General features: G+C 48.8%; 1 protein-coding gene across 1 annotated transcript in view; it reads right to left on the bottom strand.

Annotated features, from left to right (window-relative positions):
- The window catches only part of nav3 (neuron navigator 3), a 157,167-nt gene that overhangs the window by 105,389 nt on the left and 29,898 nt on the right, over nucleotides 1-21,880 (bottom strand). The window contains exons 2-3 of the mRNA XM_034526728.1: nucleotides 8,644-8,761; nucleotides 5,543-5,595 (exon numbers count right to left, since the gene is read on the bottom strand). Coding sequence (XP_034382619.1) covers nucleotides 5,543-5,595; nucleotides 8,644-8,761 — 171 coding nt within the window. The remainder of the gene's footprint in view (nucleotides 1-5,542; nucleotides 5,596-8,643; nucleotides 8,762-21,880) is intronic.

Below are 21,880 nucleotides of genomic sequence, written 5' to 3'. Positions count from 1 at the left end.
GACAGCTTGAAAGGCATATGATCGTCTTAAAATGAAAGTCTGTGCTGCTTAACAGACTACATCTCCCACAATGCATGTTGATTTTGTGACCCGCGAATAAACGGAATACTAACGCGAGTAGTTCAAAAAGATCGACTTTGAGAGATCGATGGAGAGGGGAGGTCATTTAAAGACGATGAGAAAGCGAATACATGTTAGTGCTTCAAGGAGACGAACCGGTAAGTCTTCTGTTATGAGGCAGTGTCGGGGATGAAGGACTACAATTCACATCGGCGTTTTGATACCACGAATTAAAAGCCAATCGCAGCAGAATACAGACAAAAATAAATGTATGTGAGCAGGTGAGCTTCAGACCACATAAAGGTATGTGAGCAGGTGAGCCCCAGACCACATAAAGGTATGTGAGCAGGTGAGCCTCAGACCACATACATGTATGTGAGCAGGTGAGCCTCAGACCACATACAGGTATGTGAGTAGGTGAGCCTCAGACCACATAAAGGTATGTGAGCAGGTGAGCCCCAGACCACATAAAGGTATGTGAGCAGGTGAGCCCCAGACCACATACAGGTATGTGAGCAGGTGAGCCCCAGACTACATACATGTATGTGAGCAGGTGAGCTCCAGACCACATACATGTATGTGAGCAGATGAGCCCCAGACCATATCTGTCACACATGTTTGTAGCAGGTGAGCCCCAGACCACATAAATGTATGTGAAGGTATGTGAGCAGGTGAGCCCCAGACCACATAAAGGTATGTGTGCAGGTGAGCCCCAGACCACATAAAGGTATGTGAGCAGGTGAGCCCCAGACCACATAAAGGTATGTGAGCAGGTGAGCCCCAGACCACATACAGGTATGTGTGCAGGTGAGCTCCAGACTACATACATGTATGTGAGCAGGTGAGCTCCAGACCACATACAGGTATGTGAGCAGGTGAGCCCCAGACTACATACATGTATGTGTGCAGGTGAGCCCCAAACCACATAAAAGTATGTGAGCAGGTGAGCCCCAGACCACATAAAGGTATGTGTGCAGGTGAGCTCCAGACCACATACAGGTATGTGAGCAGGTGAGCCCCAGACTACATACATGTATGTGAGCAGGTGAGCTCCAGACCACATACATGTATGTGAGCAGATGAGCCCCAGACCATATCTGTCACACATGTTTGTAGCAGGTGAGCCCCAGACCACATAAATGTATGTGAAGGTATGTGAGCAGGTGAGCCCCAGACCACATAAAGGTATGTGAGCAGGTGAGTCCCAGACCACATACAGGTATGTGAGCAGGTGAGCCCCAGACCACATACAGGTATGTGAGCAGGTGAGCTCCAGACCACATAAAGGTATGTGAGCAGGTGAGGCCCAGACCACATAAAGGTATGTGAGCAGGTGAGTCCCAGACCACATACAGGTATGTGAGCAGGTGAGCCCCAGACCACATACAGGTATGTGAGCAGGTGAGCCCCAGACCACATAAAGGTATGTGAGCAGGTGAGCCCCAGACCACATACAGGTATGTGAGCAGGTGAGCCCCAGACCACATAAAGGTATGTGAGCAGGTGAGCCCCAGACCACATAAAGGTATGTGAGCAGGTGAGCCCCAGACCACATACAGGTATGTGAGCAGGTGAGCCCCAGACTACATACATGTATGTGAGCAGGTGAGCCTCAGACCACATACAGGTATGTGAGCAGGTGAGCCTCAGACCACATAAAGGTATGTGAGCAGGTGAGCCCCAGACCACATAAAGGTATGTGAGCAGGTGAGCCCCAGACTACATACATGTATGTGAGCAGGTGAGCTCCAGACCACATACATGTATGTGAGCAGATGAGCCCCAGACCACATAAATGTATGTGAAGGTATGTGAGCAGGTGAGCCCCAGACCACATAAATGTATGTGAAGGTATGTGAGCAGGTGAGCCCCAGACCACATAAAGGTATGTGAGCAGGTGAGCCCCAGACCACATAAAGGTATGTGTGCAGGTGAGCCCCAGACCACATAAAGGTATGTGAGCAGGTGAGCCCCAGACCACATAAAGGTATGTGAGCAGGTGAGCCCCAGACCACATAAAGGTATGTGAGCAGGTGAGCCCCAGACCACATACATGTATGTGTGCAGGTGAGCTCCAGACTACATACATGTATGTGTGCAGGTGAGCTCCAGACCACATAAAGGTATGTGAGCAGGTGAGCCCCAGACTACATACATGTATGTGAGCAGGTGAGCTCCAGACCACATACAGGTATGTGAGCAGGTGAGCCCCAGACTACATACATGTATGTGTGCAGGTGAGCCCCAAACCACATAAAGGTATGTGAGCAGGTGAGCCCCAGACCACATAAAGGTATGTGTGCAGGTGAGCTCCAGACCACATACAGGTATGTGAGCAGGTGAGCCCCAGACTACATACATGTATGTGAGCAGGTGAGCTCCAGACCACATACATGTATGTGAGCAGATGAGCCCCAGACCATATCTGTCACACATGTTTGTAGCAGGTGAGCCCCAGACCACATAAATGTATGTGAAGGTATGTGAGCAGGTGAGCCCCAGACCACATAAAGGTATGTGAGCAGGTGAGTCCCAGACCACATACAGGTATGTGAGCAGGTGAGCCCCAGACCACATACAGGTATGTGAGCAGGTGAGCTCCAGACCACATAAAGGTATGTGAGCAGGTGAGCCCCAGACAACATAAAGGTATGTGAGCAGGTGAGTCCCAGACCACATACAGGTATGTGAGCAGGTGAGCCCCAGACCACATACAGGTATGTGAGCAGGTGAGCCCCAGACCACATAAAGGTATGTGTGCAGGTTAGCCCCAGACCACATACAGGTATGTGAGCAGGTGAGCCCCAGACCACATACAGGTATGTGAGCAGGTGAGCCCCAGACCACATAAAGGTATGTGAGCAGGTGAGCCCCAGACCACATAAAGGTATGTGAGCAGGTGAGCCCCAGACCACATACAGGTATGTGAGCAGGTGAGCCCCAGACTACATACATGTATGTGAGCAGGTGAGCCTCAGACCACATACAGGTATGTGAGTAGGTGAGCCTCAGACCACATAAAGGTATGTGAGCAGGTGAGCCCCAGACCACATAAAGGTATGTGAGCAGGTGAGCCCCAGACCACATAAAGGTATGTGAGCAGGTGAGTCCCAGACCACATACAGGTATGTGAGCAGGTGAGCCCCAGACCACATACAGGTATGTGAGCAGGTGAGCTCCAGACCACATACAGGTATGTGAGCAGGTGAGCCCCAGACCACATAAAGGTATGTGAGCAGGTGAGTCCCAGACCACATACAGGTATGTGAGCAGGTGAGCCCCAGACCACATACAGGTATGTGAGCAGGTGAGCCCCAGACCACATAAAGGTATGTGTGCAGGTGAGCCCCAGACCACATACAGGTATGTGAGCAGGTGAGCCCCAGACCACATACAGGTATGTGAGCAGGTGAGCCCCAGACCACATACAGGTATGTGAGCAGGTGAGCCCCAGACCACATACAGGTATGTGAGCAGGTGAGCCCCAGACCACATAAAGGTATGTGAGCAGGTGAGCCCCAGACCACATCTGTCACACATGTTCTTAGCAGCTCACAATTATTTGTTGTACCAGAGTTATGTCCTTCTCAAAAAAGTTAATGTAATAACTTGCGTTTGATCTTTGTTATTTTCTTTTTATGTGGGTTATTGGTAATTAAATGGATTTATGTTATAATAACAGAGACATTAATAATAATGATTCCTTTATTGATCCCTGTGGGTAAATCCTTCTCTGCATTGTACCACTCCTTAGTTATTAAGGAGCAGTGGGCTGCAGTGAAGCGCCTGGGCAACTGGGGGTGCAGTGTCTTGCTCAAGGGCACTTCAACATGAACTATGGGGAGAGCGGGGATCGAACCGGCTAACTTGTGGTTACGGGACGACCTCTCTCCCCATGAGCTACAGCTGCCCCAAAGTATATAAATGCGTGTACAATATCTTTTCACCTGAATAAACAATAATCAAATGCAAAGGCAGTCATTTAACAATATGTTATTAAGAAGTAGTTTATACAGTCTTACAGTTACAACCGGCCCTTTGAGGGCAGCCATGATGCTGATGTGTCTACACCATCACTCCCCTGACAGTTCATGATTTTGTTCAAACTCACAGGCTCCATCTCTCTGGATGTTGTGTGTTTTGGTGTCAGATGTTTCCTCCCTCATCATCTGGCGCCCCCCTTTTGCGCCGACGCCATAAGCAACCGTGCTTCCTCAAAACCTCAGTTTCCCAAGCTGGCCGGCCCCTCTGTGGTCAGAGCAGGTGGTGGATCAATGGGCTTAGTAAGTCACTGAGACAAAGAGCAAGCCACACACACACACACACACACACACACACACACACACACACACACACACACACACACACACACACACACACACACACACACACACACACACACACACACACACACACACACACACACACTCTGTGGATTCCATTGACTTCTCGACTATATACTCACACATTAGGACACCATATATGGTGCACAGGAAGCTGTCCATATAGCTTCAGAGAAAGGGGCACAAGGACCGACACACAGACACGGCCCTCGCCCACAGCCCGCCGCAGCAGCTCAACAGCCTTAGTCACGTTTAATGGAAGGAGGGCCGATGCCAGGGCAAAACCAGCGCTACATAAACACAAAGTCAACTCTCGTTAAAGTGAGGGGCAATCATCTACCAGTGACGACAATCAGCGGTGAAGCAGCCCGTCGTCTCGTTAAAAAAACGATGCCGACACCGCCGGCATCGCTCAGCTAGATTACACCGTTTATTAGTCAGTCGAGTGTGTCGGGGTTTGAAACTGTTTTCAGGTTAAGTGGCCATGTGGTTACTACAGTCATCGCCATCTTTCTGAATAATAAAGATGATGATGGTTTGTGACCAGCGTGGTTACGAGTGGCTGCTTGGAATCGTGGAGGAAATTAAGACGCAGAGCAACAAGTGGCAAGTGGAGACTGATGCATCGATGGCATTTTAACGATGTTGCTGCTTGAGATGGAGTTCATTTTAACTACTTTATATGATTAGCTTTGCCAAGTGGTTCTCAATCTAGGGGCCGGCCCCCTCCAAAGAGCCGCAGGATAAATCTTTTGCTTTTTTTGTGAATCATTTCACATCCTTGGGCCTCAAAATCTAAAGAAACCATCGGAGAAGTTTCGGGAAACAAAATTCTGCTTTGGGAACTTCTGATAAATATGACAAAGAGCCGACAAGAAGACGCTGCTTTCTGTGGGGGCCACCAGCCAAAAAGATTGGGGGCCACCGCTTTAACAATGCACAGTGTTGTAGAAGCTCATCTTGTGTTCTCTATTATCTGAATCGGAGTAGTCGCAACAGCTGTGAAACAAGTGTAGCGGAGCAAAAGGCACAATATTTCCCCTCTGAAATGTAGCAGATGTATAAAGTAGCTTCAGATATTCATCCTTAAGATAATTCTCAGTGCGTTAAAAGTTAAATATCAAAGTTGTAACACTCACCATTTGCGACTGGCTCCTGGGGCTGCCATTGATATCCTCCACCTTCTCATTCGCTGCGTGACAGAGAAACGAGATGTTTACTGTCACGTGGCGACTTTTCAGTTCAGGTGCACAAATCCAGCAGGAAACCTCTGCTGAGGTTAGCATAGGAGAGTATATGTGTGTGTGTGTGTGTGTGTGTGTGTGCGTGTGTTGAGGTGCAGAGCGACACAGGAAATGGTCTGGGAGGCAAAGCTGCCTTATTCGTCAGCTGCCGCCAGAGAATTACTGACAGGCCAGCTTGGCCTCATTGTCAGTTGGGGGGCGAGCAGGGAGGGTAAAGTTTCAATCCAACGGAGAGAGAGAGGGAGGGAGAGGGAGAGAGAGAGACAGGCAGAGAGAGAGGGAGGGAGAGGGAGAGAGAGAGACAGGCAGAGAGAGAGGGAGGGAGAGAGAGAGACAGGCAGAGAGAGAGGGAGGGAGAGGGAGAGAGAGAGACAGGCAGAGAGAGAGGGAGGGAGAGAGAGAGACAGGCATAGAGAGAGGTAGGGAGAGGGAGAGACAGGCAGAGAGAGAGGTAGGGAGAGGGAGAGAGACAGGCAGAGAGAGAGGGAGGGAGAGGGAGAGAGAGAGACAGGCAGAGAGAGAGGGAGGGAGAGGGAGAGAGAGAGACAGGCAGAGAGAGAGGTAGGGAGAGGGAGAGAGAGAGAGAGACAGGCAGAGAGAGAGGGAGGGAGAGAGAGAGACAGGCATAGAGAGAGGGAGGGAGAGAGGGAGAGAGAGACAGGCAGAGAGAGAGGTAGGGAGAGGGAGAGAGAGAGACAGGCAGAGAGAGAGGTAGGGAGAGGGAGAGACAGGCAGAGAGAGAGGTAGGGAGAGGGAGAGAGAGAGACAGGCAGAGAGAGAGGTAGGGAGAGGGAGAGAGAGAGACAGGCAGAGAGAGAGGGAGGGAGAGAGAGAGACAGGCAGAGAGAGAGGGAGGGAGAGAGGGAGAGGGAGAGAGAGAGGTAGGGAGAGGGAGAGAGAGAGACAAGCAGAGAGAGAGGGAGGGAGAGAGAGAGACAGGCAGAGAGAGAGGTAGGGAGAGGGAGAGACAGGCAGAGAGAGAGGTAGGGAGAGGGAGAGAGAGAGACAGGCAGAGAGAGAGGGAGGGAGAGAGAGAGAGAGGCAGAGAGAGAGGGAGGGAGAGGGAGAGAGAGAGACAGGCAGAGAGAGAGGGAGGGAGAGAGAGAGACAGGCAGAGAGAGAGGGAGGGAGAGAGGGAGAGGGAGAGAGAGACAGGCAGAGAGAGAGGGAGGGAGAGAGAGAGACAGGCAGAGAGAGAGGGAGGGAGAGAGAGAGAGACAGGCAGAGAGAGAGGGAGGGAGAGGGAGAGAGAGACAGGCAGAGAGAGAGGGAGGGAGAGAGAGAGACAGGCAGAGAGAGAGGGAGGGAGAGAGAGACAGGCAGAGAGAGAGGTAGGGAGAGGGAGAGAGAGAGACAAGCAGAGAGAGAGGTAGGGAGAGGGAGAGAGAGAGACAGGCAGAGAGAGAGGTAGGGAGAGAGAGAGAGACAGGCAGAGAGAGAGGGAGGGAGACGGAGAGAGAGAGACAGGCAGAGAGAGAGGGAGGGAGAGAGAGAGACAGGCAGAGAGAGAGGGAGGGAGAGAGAGAGACAGGCAGAGAGAGAGGGAGAGAGGGAGGGAGAGGGAGAGAGAAAGACAGGCAGAGAGAGAGGGAGGGAGAGAGAGAGAGGGAGAGAGAGAGACATGGAGAGAGAGAGGGAGAGAGAACGAGAGACAGAGAGAAGTTGGAGAGAACAAGAGAGCAAGGAAGACGGGTTGAAAAAGAAAAAGGGAGACAGACGGCATCTGTGAGAAATATGGAATAGAGAGGGAAATGTGTTTGTGAGTGTTGGAGTGTGATAAACCCAGAAACAGAGAGAGAGAGCAAAGACAGTGGACGTGAGAGAGAGCCAGTGCTGTATTATTTATCCCGCTGTGATTAAAGGCATTTACCAACTGTTAATAGACCACATGACCGTTTCCTGACCTCACGACGTATACGACTGTTACAGAAGTGTACGTGGTTCAGGAAGTCTCCGTCAGGTCAAAGTGGTGTGTACTTCTGTCTTTATGATGTCGCTCTACGTGATGTGTGTGTCGCTCTGCAATGCCAGGGCCAATGCCAATTGTCGTCCCCCACACCGCTCTCAACTCTGTCTGGGTTCCAATGGGAGACACATACTGCACCCCCGGGTGTCAGAGAGCCCACAGATCTGTGCTGCTGCTGCAGCTCACCCTGCCACCCAAAAGACAAGAGAGCTGCTGAGATTTGGCCCAAATAGCAGGCTGAGGAACAGCTTCTCTGCAACTCCCCACAACAAAGACCAAACATAGTGTGTGTGTGTGTGTGTGTGGGTGTGTGTGTGTGTGTGGGGGGGGTGTTTCATCTACCAGACAGAATGAATTATAGGCACACGCAGTGTTATATTACTGCTGATAACACATTTATTCATCTCTGCTTTATTAATATGTTTTCGAAACATTGAAACTTTGGTAGCCAAACTGTCATGATAATTATGAAATAATATTCATGATTATTGCAGTTGAATGAACTTCAGGTGGGAACTTAATTACTTAAGCAGAAAGAAAAACAGAAAGCTGTCGAAGGAAGACGAGAGATAAATAATAATTTTATAAATAATTAATAAATAAAAGATACAGCAGGAGAATATAGCGGAAAGAAAGACACAGGTGTGTGTGTGTGTGTATGTGTGTGTGCGTGCGTGTGCATGTGTGTGTGCGTGAGTGCGCGCGTGCGTGTATGTGTGTGTGCGTGCGTGTGCATGTGTGTGTGCGTGTGCATGTGTGTGTGCACGTGCATGTGTGAGTGTGTGTGCGTGTGTGTGTGTGTGCGTGAGTGCGCACGTGCATGCATGCGTGTGTGCATGTGTGCTTGTGTGTGTGCATGTGCATGTGTGAGTGTGTGTGCTCGTGTGTGCGTGTGTGTGTGTGTGCGAGTGTGCGTGTGTGCGAGTGTGTGTGTGTGTGTGTGTGTGTGCGTGTGTGTGTGTTTGCTCGTGTGTGCGTGTGTGCGTGTGTGTGTGTGTGTGTGTGTGTGTGTGTGTGTGTGTGTGCCTACCTATGATCTGGATGATCTGTGCCAGCAGGACTCCATCGGTGACGTCCTGGCTCAGGTCCTTAATGAGGCGCTGACAGCCGGACCTGGCCAGGTAGTGGTTGGCCCAGTCCGTGTAAATCTGCAATGACACAATAGGACGTCCTGTCAATGTTTGTGTGTGTGAGAAATAGAGACAGAGAGGAGTAGTGTGTGTGCGTGTGTGTGTGTGTGTGTGTGTGTGTGTGTGTGACACAACGTTAAAAAAAAACACAGAAGCAAACTGGACCGGCTTAAAATGGGAATCTTTCTCCAAACTAATTACTTTTGTATTTCTCATCATAAAGTCTTAATGAAGAGGTTTGGTAACAGGGGGGGGGGGGGTTCTCTTTCCCTGGGGGGGCTTCCAAACCCGGAAGATGTTGGATAATCTTTTGCATTGTCACCTGAACCTCTCAGCGGCCGTATGTCTGTCAACAGAGCCCACGAGCCGGCCGGTAAGCGGCGCTTTGTCCAGGCGGTCGACAGCTGCTGCGGTTTCACCGGGCTCCGAAAGATGTGAACCACATTTGGCCCCCCAGCGTCTACTTAGAGAATCTGGTTCCTTTGTGAAGCTGCTACTTTTGAAGGAGCATCCTCCGTCCTAGTCACACTGGCTCAAGCACCCCAAAGTAGGTTTTAAATGCCCTAAAACTGACGGCAACTAGAAAAAAAGGGAGCCGTCTGCAGACAGCTGTGGAGGAACATCTCTCTTCCTGCGAGGCCTGAGATTGTGGGAGCAAAAGAAAAGCCAAATAAAAACACTAACTGCTGCTCCGCTGCTGCCGGAAACCTTTTGTTATCCCCCGGATAAAAAGAAAAAGCAGGCGTGAAGAGTTTTGAACGGTGAACATCGGCTCAGAAAAGTGAGATCTTCCATTGAGTGTGTGTGGGGGGTTTGCTAAAAGAAGAATTCATCCAGATGTATTATACGCTGTACTTCCTGTCTGTCAAACTGTGTGGAGGCCCTCGAACATCTCTGTCTCCAGAACTACAGCAGGTTCCCCCCGCACAAGGAATCCCCCTCATGAAACGTGCTTCTCATGTTGAAATGATCCCGTTTTCCCCTCGTTTACCTCACACTGCCCGCCCTGTAATTAAAAGCGTTCCTCTCCCGCTCTGTTTCTCTTTCCTACGAGAGCTCTTTTGAAAGACGCCGCTCTCAGAACTTTGCATCTGTTGTGGTTTCCCTCGGCCACTTTCCCCGCGATGAGACGTCGTAAAGTCGAGAGAAAAAAAAAAAGAATGCATGCACACAAATGATCACAGGCGAGGGGCTCGCACACACAGGGAGACACACACACACACACACACACACACACACACACACTGCAGAAGGTAACCGCATCCCAACGGGGGGCACGTAAACAAACAGGAGGGCAGGAGGGATGGAGAAAGTGGGGAGGAATTAAAAGTGCATGTGCTGACGGCCTCAGTCACAGGGCAGGCTGCGGGAAAGTCCACCAAGCTGTTCATCAGAGACCTGGGACGAAGGAGGAGGAGGAGGAGGATGGTTTTGTTCCATTGTTATAGCAGCCACATCCCGCTGCCTTAACATCTCTCTTTTCAGAGTATCACAGTAAAGACAACAAATGTTGCACAAAAATTCACAAAATGTCCAGGACAGCAGCAAAAAGAGAGCGCAAACAAACGTGCGCTTCCATCTACTCCTTGAGTCATTTCCATGTTGAAAATGCACAAACAGTGGTTGGGAAAGGCGCCTTTCGATCACTTCCTCCAGAGGCGGCGGGGAGCGGACCAGATACCCCGCCGGATGAATTCAATCTGGGCGAATTAGTGGCTAAAATAGCCACTAATTGTGCATCTGCTGCAGCTCCTGGAGGGATCCAACTCCAATAAACACACATCTCCAGGGCTCCTCTCTATCCACGCTGTCTAGCCCGGAGGTCAGCCAACGCTAGCTTCACACAGAATGGCAATCACAGGAAGGCAAAGTGAGGCCGCTTTGATCAAACTGAATGGAACAAAGAATCTGAAAAAGGATCACACGAGCCTCTGAAGGTGACATCCAACAAAGAAAAGTGACTTTGCATTCCTCACTCCGCCATGTTCCTACAAGTTAAGAGTCCCATCACAGAAAGGGACCACTTTCAAACTGCTGCGCTCTCTGGCCCTCTGGCCCTCTGACCCCTTCTTGCTCTATTGATTCACATTTACTTTGTTTGGCACATAAACAGAATTGGACAAAAATAAACGTTGCCAGTTAATCTGAAGAAATCTGCCTTTAAGCCAACAACTTCTCAATCTGGATGTTTTTTTTGTGGAACATTGAGAGAGAAAAGAGTGAAAAGTCAATAGAGCTCAAACGATTAAGAATCTCTTCGGAGCAAGTTGAAGCCTGCAGGTGTAACTGCGATGTCCTGGGCTTGAACCTGACCTGGGACCTCTGGCCCCCCCATGTTGTCCCCTCTCTTTCTGACAGAGCACAGACACCAAAAGCAACCTTTCTTCCAGGAAGCGCCGACTCACTGATCCGCTCTCTTCGCGACTCCTTCAGTGGTGCTTGGTGTTCAGTCTGCCATCAGCCTCCTGCACCCGTTCACCCCTCTCTCTCTCTCTCTCTCTTAGGGGGGAGGCAGAGCCAGCGCTACGACAGAGACAAGACATCTTCAACGCCAAACTCCAGCTGTGATGACATCATGAAGACGCTCATGCTGGATGAGACAACACGCACATACAATCAATACAAATCTAACAGCTATTCATACACAAGCACCCCCTCACCCCCCACACACACTTGCCCACCCTTTCTGTCTTTCTGCAGCCAGCAGCAATCAGCAGAAGTCCGGTCTCTCAGTTGACGTTATCCTCACTGATGAAGTCTCTTCTCCTCTCCTCTTCTGTGCAGACCTCTCCCCCGCCCCCCTCCCCCTCAGCACCGCTCACAACAAAACAGCTCCCAGCCCAGAGCCGATAAACTGCCTCCAACAGTCCTGATCACAATGCAGTGACTACAGCTACGCAGGTGTTATTGGCAGAGGCTGCAGTGGCGCCACTGAGCCTCCGGGGGGAGCCGGGTGAAAGGAGGGAGAGGGGAGAAAGAGAGAGAGATGCTGAGAGGAGTGAGGAGAGGAGGAAGTCAAACTGTGCTGGACTCTCTGTGTTCATCAAAGTCCCTCCACTGAGTGACTGCTGATGTATGGGCTCTTTAATCAGGGCTTCATTCCAGCGCCGTCTAATGAATTAAGAGCTTAAATGCTCTCAAGGGGTTTGTGCATGCGTACAAGTGCTCGGAGGACGTTTAGCTGTGCAATGCTGTTTTTCTCCTATGTGGCTGCACCGGCATGAAGCACAAACACAACCCAGACTTGGCACGGGTGACGCGGCGCTCCCGCGCAAGTCCTAAATGTATTGAAACACGATGTAAAAGCTGCGTTAACTAGATCGATTGAGCCGTGATGGGATGGAGCTTCCTCCCTGATTCTCCTCCTCCTCCTCCTCCTCCTCCTCCTCCTCCTTGTACTCGTCTCGCATCTCCGGGGCCATGACAAACCAGGAGTGATGGAGAAGGGGATGGAGGCAGCCAAGATGGAATGGCATGAAGGTTTAAGGAAGGGTGGAAAAGACCACAACAAAAAAGATGCGCACAGGAAGTCAAGCTCAACAGAAAGACAGATGGTCTTTAGGAAGAACCACACAAGTAAAAAAGTTGGCATCTCCATGAATATAATAAAAGACCACAACAGCGTGGATGCGTTCCTCTTGGGTTAGTAGAAGCAGATGAGTTGCCTCGTGGTGGAGATGTGTTACTGTGAGCATCTGCTGTCCGGTGAAGAAGAGTTCAGAATGAAAGGTGGGGTGGGGGGCACACGACTGTTAGTGTCCCGCTACATTATGGGAACACCTGGAAGCCATTTCCACTATATAAACCTTTTCTTGGTGTTTCCCGGGATACGTGTGATGCATCTCTGTTCTTTTTAGAAACCATTATTATCTTGTCCTGGGACTGGAGAAGAGAGGCCTCCTTTCAAACCCACCTAATCCTGAGGTAATGGCAGCAGGCAGCGATCCAACGTGGCCCCGCTCCAATCTCGCAAACACCCGAGCGGGGAGTTTGCGCCGGTCCAAAATCAAGTCGCACACTCCAAATTTCCCTTTGCAGCCTGGCGCCGGCGAGGAGGGATCAAGAGTAAGAACTCTATTTACGTGACAGCGGGTTCTTTTTTTTTGAAGAGGCGCCGATGGACTGCAAATCTGGAGGGATGTGAGCGTAATGAGCGGCGAGCGCGTTTGTTGCCGTGCCAACTGTCTAGTGTTCGGCTTACAGATCTGTCCGGTTGTGTTCACAGTGATAAAACACCAATCAAACGCAACAAACGGATGGAACGTGGAATGAATATGAGCAATCAATTAATGCACATTAGGATGAAAACCGGGCTTATAAACAAAAAGAAGGCTCCTTTGACTCCCGAGCCAAAGTCTTACTCACTATTTCCTGAGCGCCTATTAAGTGTTTGTTTGGCTTATTTCTTCCAAGGAAAACGGATTAGCATGCTGCCTTCAAGGTCCCGCTACTGCGTCATTGAGCAGCTCCGGACACGCAGGTGCCTTGCTCACGGGCAGCCCGGGAGCTGCTCTGTGGGATTTAAACCAGCACCCTTTGGCTCCAGGCCTGGCCTCAGGACCAAAAGACTCCACTAAGATCAGCAGACAACAGCTCAGGCTGCTAGAAAACGACACATTCGCTCATTGTTTGCCCGCGCCAAGCCGCATGGTCCTCTCAGGGGAAATCCCGGAGCAGGAAATGACATAATTGCACGTCGGGGAGAAGGCCGGACACACAGGCTCGCACGCGTTACTCAGCGCAAGACAACCGAAGGCCAAAGAGGGAAGAAAGGGAGAAAGAAAGAGGGGGACGGTCGGAGAGAGAGAAAAGAGACGACAGCTGTAAAACAGAAGACATACGAGCAGAAGACAACTTGGAGACAGACAGCGGCAGGCAGACAGGAATGAAATACAGATGTGTTTGTTGACCGCGTTGATAAACCGTTAGCGGTTACAGTCATTTGTACGGTAGCATGCTCAAATATCTCCCGTCCCTCTGTTTCAGGGCCCAATGTGACCGAATGCCTGAGCGTCAGCATCCCACTGACCTCAGAGCTCAATGTCCGGAGCAGGGTTGAGATCCCCAAACCACATGACCAGAGGACCAGATTCACACGGGTCATTTAGTCTGAGCTCTAAGAAACAGAGGCGAGGCCGTGAAAAGAACAAATATATGACTAATGTTTTCATAATCACGATGGCATGCCATTATGAAAGCATTTAAAAGAAAGTAATGGAACTTGGGAGTATATATTGTTGTAATGAGTTGTATTAAAGTTTTTTGTATTGCGTATATTATCTTTCAAGCGACGGCAGGTGTCTGTAATATAAAATATGGAGGAATCTTGCAAAAGCCATTGGGAGAACTAGGAGGCAAAAAAGAGATTGTTTTTTAACAGATTATGTAATAGTGTTTATCATGACAGTTTGAGAAAATATAACAACAGGTTATTCTTATTAGTTAGTTTCATTATATGACAGTAATGTGGCTGTTTCATCGTGACTCCCAGAGTGCTTAACTATCATGTCAGCATTACCTCACAACATATCAATCATGCAGTGATATTTACAATGTAAAGTTTGGGAGATTTTTGTAGGAATAAAGGAGTTTAGCACTGTGCGTTTCCACATCACATTAATGTTTTTAATATTCTGCTGTGCTCTAAATAAAGGCTCGTCATTCATATTTCATCATGTATAAACTGCGGCCATGCATTGTATATTTTTTTTAATAATTTCATTCTGTCACTGTTATTTAATGTCCTCCCTTCTACGGGATGTTTTATCACCCAGATAAAAATATTAGAAATCCTATAAACCAAAGCGGTGTGTTCAAGTGATCATCTCTGTCCTCATAGAACAGATATGTAGACTGCAGCAGATGCTCAAGCACACACACACACACACACACACACACACACACACACACACACACACACACACACACACACACACACACACACACACACACACACACACACACACACACACACACACACACACACACAACACACACACACACACACACACACACACACACACACACACACACACACACACACACACACACACACACACACACACACACACACACACACACACACACACACACACACACACACACACACACACACACACACACACACACACACACACACACACACACACACACACAGGTTTATGAGACCTTTGCAGCATCTCACCTCCCCATGGTAACCGCTGCCTGTGAGGCAGCGTCTGGCTCGCTGTGGCTGCCACCGCGGAGCTGGCGAGGGGCGCGCACACGCACACACACCGGCAGCCACACACAACCTCGCAAGCCTCTCACACCCACAATCTCTATAAAAATCTCTGTAAAAAAACAACAACATAATAACAGGTCACTAGCAATTCTAAAAAGACATGTAGCTCTAGCAGCTAATATAAATAGCCAGCAGATATTTGTGTGACATTCAAACGACCAGAGGAGCCTGTGGAGAGCCCCGAGCTAATTAGCCGTTAGCTCACAAGATGGGCTCCTTCCACGCCTTAGATCCCACACGGCATCGCCTCACTGAAACCTTTCTTGCTCGGAGGCGGCGGCCTTAACAAGCGCCCCAGGTTCTTCCGGCTGACACCCGTCTATTCTGGGACGCAATCATTCCTTCAGACCTCTGCAGGCTCCGCCCACTCCCAAAACACACACACATAAACACAAAAATAAGTCAGGGGCAAGCGGTCAGGCCGTGTCATCAGAGGCCCTGGCAGACATACAGGGTCACGGACGCACACTGAAAACGTCCTTATCATTGGAAGTATTCTCCAAAACCGATTCCAAAAAATAAATAAATCATGAGGACACCGAGTCACCGACGGCCTGCACGGATTAGTCACACTTCCTCACTGCAGCTGACGGGCTTGCTGTTCATTATATCGAGATGAGTCAGCGACTCTGTTTGAGTCGTTGTGGTTCTGTTGGCTTTTACCGTTGAGCCTGATGTGGAGGCACTTTCACTCACAGCAGCTACTGTTGCTTGTGCCCCCCTCACTGGACAGCCCTGCTTATTTTGTATTTTGATGAAACAGATTCTATTTCCAGTGGAACAGCCTTTTTTATGAAATGCAAATATGAAATAGGAACACGATGGTTGTAATCAGGCCCGCGCACATGGCGGGTCAAAAGGTTGCAGGGTAGACTTGTATGCACAGCCCGGAGCTTCTGGTAAAGCGCTGTGTTCAAAGCCCACGAAGTGATCCCGATACCCGATCCGGATCAGGTATCGGCCCCGTTGGTCCCATTTGTTGTCTGTGTAAAGAAAAGCCCATCTACATGCAGCACATGTCTTTTTTGCTTTCAATCGGCTTCTGCCATCTGCTTGTTGAGAAACAAATTAATGTAGATCGCCAGATTAATGGGATTTTGATTGGGTGCCGGCCAGACTGCCAGTTTTTTTTTTTTTTTCTATTACGAAGCCCCTCAGAGGCAACAGGCCAGCGACGCTACGCCCAGCCACTTCACTGCTCCTTGTTGATGAGCTGGTGCTTGAGCGGGGCTGTTGGTTGTTTTAAGTCCATGAAATCAATCATCCGATCTCCTGTATTTATCCGTTCAGACAGTTTGGTCCACTTCGACCTCATCAACAGTCTTTTTTGTGGTTTCAATTCAATTTATTTTGTAAATCTGAGATTTTGCCTTTAGTTTCTGTAGTTTTCTATCTGGCAATAAAGTTAAGACTGACGTCTTTAGTTCATTAGTTTCTCTATTATAAGGTGCTAAACAATAGATAAACAATACAATACAATAGCTGAGAATCGGACACAGCTCCTTAAAGATGGCCTGCCCTGGGCTGGGCTTCGTCAGCCTTTGAGACAACAGAGGACGCTTGTTCATCCACTCAAAATGAAAATGTTTCCCACGCGGCGACCAGCAGAGGGCTCCACCACACTGACCTTCAGCGTCCTCCTCAGCAGCACATTCTGCAAAAGGCAGTCGGGCAGGGGGGTGCGGTAACGATGAACTTAATGAGTCATCCAAACATCATCTGTGAATCGCTGTTTGAGAGCCAAAGCCAGAGCGGCAGGCCACTTCAAATGCAGAGCGGCTTTGGCTCTTTGGTTCGTAATGAGGCATATTTCCCTGTGTTCTCTGCAGCCATAACCTATAAACCAGACCTTAAAGGAACACGGATAGTCTCAACAAAGGAAATGCCAATTTTAAGGCTTTTTATTACTCACATTACTCAAGATAGAGATATATAATATTAATTAAAGGGTGTCACAATCAATTTGACACAACTCTATCAAATGACTCATCATAAGCGGTATTATTCAGTCTGTGATAGGGTCATGATGAGGACGGAGGTTCTGGGAAAAGGTAACTCTGATGATGTCTACGAGGCTGGTATGAAGTTTGAAAGATGTGGGCATTTACTATCCAGGGAGGCTCGAACACAGAGACTTTGTTGAGTTGAATTATGGGAAATGTAGGAAGGTTGAAAACGCATCAGACAGTTTCAACTTGACTCAGTGTTCAGGCGAGAAGAAATTATTTGTAATTTAGGTCATTGTTGACTTTGCATTTTGCTGCAAATTCTTCTTCTTTGTTTGACCTCACTGCAGAATAAAAAGTCAGAATATTTAGACCTGGTGCTGCATCCATTTTGGTGTAAATCTTTCTCCCACAGTTATCCCAACTTTATGAAAGTGCAATATCCATCCTCTGGTACACCTTCAACTTAATGCTTCTCACATTATTACAGGACCGAATGAGGTTGGGTCACCACTAGGTGGGCGGTGACGGCATAGGGCAGGAAGGGGTTAGTCAGACTTCCAGAAGGCTCTGCTACATCCTTAATGATGATGGGAATCACATTGTATTAGAAGCTCACTTTAAAAGTCATATTTTAACCAACATTATTAAAACAGTTTTCTTAATCAACTTGAGTCCAAAATCATTCTGAGTTTATAACAACACTTGGTACATGAGCCTCAAAGTTACACTTTTTATAATTTGTATTATATGCACCCCTCCACAGAGTTATGGAAACCGGAGACTATATCAGTAACTATATAAATCATTTTGTTCACCGCTTCATAGATGCAAAGTCTGGCTTATCACGCCCCTGTCTCCCTTACTGTTCACCCCCCCCGGGGAAAGATTCATCTGATGTTGTCAGACTGCAGACCTCCATGACCGCCATGACCTCCATGACCTCTGTGACCTCCTCACACCCATCTGCAGTCATCACTTAAACCACGTAGCAGCATACTGTAAAGGGGAACTCGTGGAGGCAACATGAGGTGTGTGTGTGTGTGTGTGTGGGTGTGTGTGTGTTGCTGAGTGTGAACCAATCAAGGGGAGATTGGGGTCCCGACCCTCATGGGCTAGAGGCTGAATGAACCTCATTGGCTGTCTAATGGTGCTTCATGGGGGTTAGAGTGAAGGTCTTCTTCACTGGCAGTATCCTTCGTTGTAACACTAATAGCTTTTTTACCCAAATCAATACATGGCGTAACAATTTCCTGTGTCTTTAAACACCTTAAAAGAAAAGTTGAACTCACTTCAACTTAAGGCTGAAGCCGGAAAACATCAAAAGAATCCAGCAGAAAGTCAAACTTCTGCAGAATCATAGCAACACATGGATACGTGGGTTGCCAAGTAGATGGGCACGCTGCCAGACTCCCACACAAACCCCTTTCTCAACCTGAGTCGTCATCCACTGGTAAATAAAACCCCACGCACTCAAGTGCCACAGCATCATGGTTACTAGCCAGTGCTGGGTTGCCACTTCTGTGCCGGCACCAGTAGAGGGACCTGCAGACCAGATACAGAATGTGCTCGATCATTAATTGACTCATTCATGTGATGGTGCCATTAATCCCCCATGGTGTTTACTGTGGCTCTACTAGCTCAGTCAAGACTTAGCTGCTAATTGCAGGCTTATAATGAGCCACTACCTGAGCTCTACGCAGGCAAAAGGGAAGCCAATGCTCAAGTGCATTAAACCTGCATCCTCTCTAATGGCCATCAGGAGTCACCACCAAGTGAGTGATAGACTTGTATAGAAGTCTATGAACTCACTTAAATTATTAGTTTATTATCAGTAAACATTGTAAACATGAGTTTATGGTCTCTATAGTTTCAAGTCGTGTTCAATACAGCATGATGTTCATTTAGTAAATGATGGTCAATGGCCTACACGTGTCTTTGTACTTAGCTCCACCCTCTCGTGTCACTGCTAGTTGCAAAAAACCAAGATGGCGACGGCCAAAATGCCAAACTCGAAGCTTAAAAACCAAAGATCACAAACCACGGTGACTACGTCCGCTTCTCACACACAGTCTATCGGCCCATCCTTATCTAACCCTGTTTCTGTGACGGGAACCCCTCATCCAATCTCTCATTTCATTCACTTAACCTTTTTTGAACCGCAGGAAACATGAAATCCAAACTGTTCAAAGAGATGTTTCCAAATCGACGTTGTGTGATAACACAGAACCGATGGCCTCCAGACTTCCCTCCGCGAGCAGACAGGGAGTTCCAGTAACTGTCCAGCTTATGCAACACGCCAGGTAAAAACACAGTGACGATGCGGTTAGCTCCGCCCTCTACGTTTACTGGAAATGTGGCGCCGATATGCTAAACATCTGGGCCGGGGGTCTGTGACTCGGCCCTGAATCACAAGTTACTGCTGCTGAGTCAGAGGGTCCAGAGTGGGCGGTCTCACTGCATGTCTTCTCCTTTCACTTGTTGACAGACTGTGAGTCGCTCATTCCGGCCTTGTGTGTCACGCTCGCCACTGGTCTTGATTTATTTATTTCCCTTAAGTTCTGTTGATTGATTTCACCTTCATAGCGTGTGTGTTGTGACGAGGCTGTCAATCAAGGACTACTTTTATTTCTGTTCATGTGACTACTGCTATTGCAACTAACACCTATTTGTATTGCTCAAAACATTTTTGCATGAGTTTTCGTTCTTGTCCCTCCTGACTCTTGAGCAGGCTGTAATATGCAGCTGTTGCTGTTTGCTTTTTCCACCTGAGAAGCCGCCTCGTCCTGACAGATGTGTGGAGACACTTCTACTTCTGGCTGCTGACATGGAGCCACAGGACGGGGTCTCCTTCTGCATGTGCCCCCTTTGTCTCTGTCACAATCTCACAATCTCTCACAGCCTTTCAGCCACCCCCCACACAGCTACAAAAACAAGTGTGCGCATGTGTGTGTGTGTGTGTGTGTGGTGTGTGTTTAAGAGGGGAGAATGAGGCAAGACGTCACCAAAGAACGGGTAAGTGCCTAAAAGAGGGAAGGAAAACTCCAGTGCAGGAGACACATGAGAATCTGGGCAAACAAAAAAGTTCAAATTGGGATTTTGAAAACATCTGTATTAGGAGCACGTCCACGGACGAACACCTGCTGCAAGACGGACTGCGGCGTCGAACCGAATGAAGGAAAACAAAAGGAACCTGCAGGACTTCTAGCCGGGCCAAAAAGAAAACACGGACAGCTATTTTTGACCCGAGTCAAGTTGACAAATGGCCCCGGACTTTCCAATTCCCTACAACTTTGTTCCTTAAGCTCCTGAGTTCTATTGTTTGGCACTGACATGGGGCAGAAAAAGAAAAAGGAGAATAAAAGCCTGCAGGACACCGACCCTTCTAATTTGGAGAGTGCGTTCAAAGGAGCTCAGAGTCCGAAGATGGCTTTGTACCCGGGAAGAAGAAACACCGCCTGAAGAGAGACTTATCAAGATCGGTGAAGGGATGCAACCTCTTTTCCTCTCTTTCCCCCTGCAGCCTTTTGTTGTCGGGAGGGGAATATGAGACAGTTGACAGGCAGGCTGCAGGAACTATTCCACCATCATATCATGCTCGGAAGGTCTCGGGGGGTTCATGGTTCATCACAGCTCTTTTTAACTGAGCATCAACAGCACCCCTCCCCTCTGCTGCTGCGCCGTTTGAGCTGGGCACCTATTAGCTTCCCTAATTACCACGGATCTTCCAACTATATGGAGAAATGAGAGGGGGGGGGGGGCTCTACAGATGGGACCCAGGGGTGAGAGACGGTGTGCTCAGGTTACAAGAACCCAGAGGCTGACAACATTATGTATGACCCCATTCTTAATGGATTTGGAGTGACAGTCCACTGGCAGGGTCAAAGGCAGAGACAACAGAGAGCTAACGGCATGAGGGTGACGGGCCGCTTAGTTACTGAACCCCTTTGGGTGAAGGACAAAAAGGAAGAAGGGGGGGGGGGACTTTTCCTCTCTACGAGGAAGCGAGAGTGATGGAGAGAGAGACGGCGAGCGTTTTTCCAGTCTACTTGCTCTGCGTCTAGACCCGGAGTTAACGGGGCAGGCCCAATAAAGAAGGCTGGATATTGCAGGGCAAAGACTGGGTGAGACGGAGTCCAAAAATACCGATGAAAGGCTGCACTGTGGAGGAGCCGAGGACACTGAACTCACTGGCCCATCCTCATTGTGCCACCAGCACTAGATTCAGTCTGACAGCTGAAAAAGGAAATAGGGATCTCCGCAGCAAAACTGTGAGACCTCAACTTTGCAGGTCGACTCGGGAGCTGACGCTAGCTACAGTGCAGTAAACATTCACCCATCGGCTTCCATCAAATAGGGCAATTACAAGTCTGAATCAGTCTGAGAAGTTTCCTGAATCCATTCCAAGGGATAAATACATAAATTAAACATCACATTTTGGGTGCTGATGATCAAAGTGTATTGTAGGAGTGTTTGATGTGGGCACGGATTGAAATGTGCATATTTTAAAGGAGGTTCAGTGTGTGTGTGTGTGTGTGTGTTCTGACGCTGATTAATGTGCATCGACTTTTGGCCTGGCGTTGGGCAATCAGTGTCCCACGATCAAAAGGACAGTTGGACCGAAGCGCTCCGTGCCGTTGGGGGAGCGTGACCACGGGCCACCTGTTCACTGTCCACGACTCCAGGGGGCCAGGGGTTCACCTCCCAACCGGGGGCGTTATGAAGAAACTTAGAAAATTACCCAATAATAACCAAAAATGTTCATGTCAAAAGAGGGATTACGCGCTTCCTTTTGAGGGGTTAAGAAATGACTCCACCTTCCACCTTGAGCTGTGCGTTGGTCAAACTACAAAAGAAAGCACCGTCATCAAGGCTCTGGATGTGGAAGGGAGAGAAAGTACACACACA

Source organism: Cyclopterus lumpus, chromosome 23 (genome assembly GCF_009769545.1).
Source record: "Cyclopterus lumpus isolate fCycLum1 chromosome 23, fCycLum1.pri, whole genome shotgun sequence".
Taxonomy (NCBI): domain Eukaryota; kingdom Metazoa; phylum Chordata; class Actinopteri; order Perciformes; family Cyclopteridae; genus Cyclopterus; species Cyclopterus lumpus.
The sequence above is the reverse complement of the archived record's forward strand: the minus strand, read 5'-3'. Positions and strand labels throughout refer to the sequence as shown.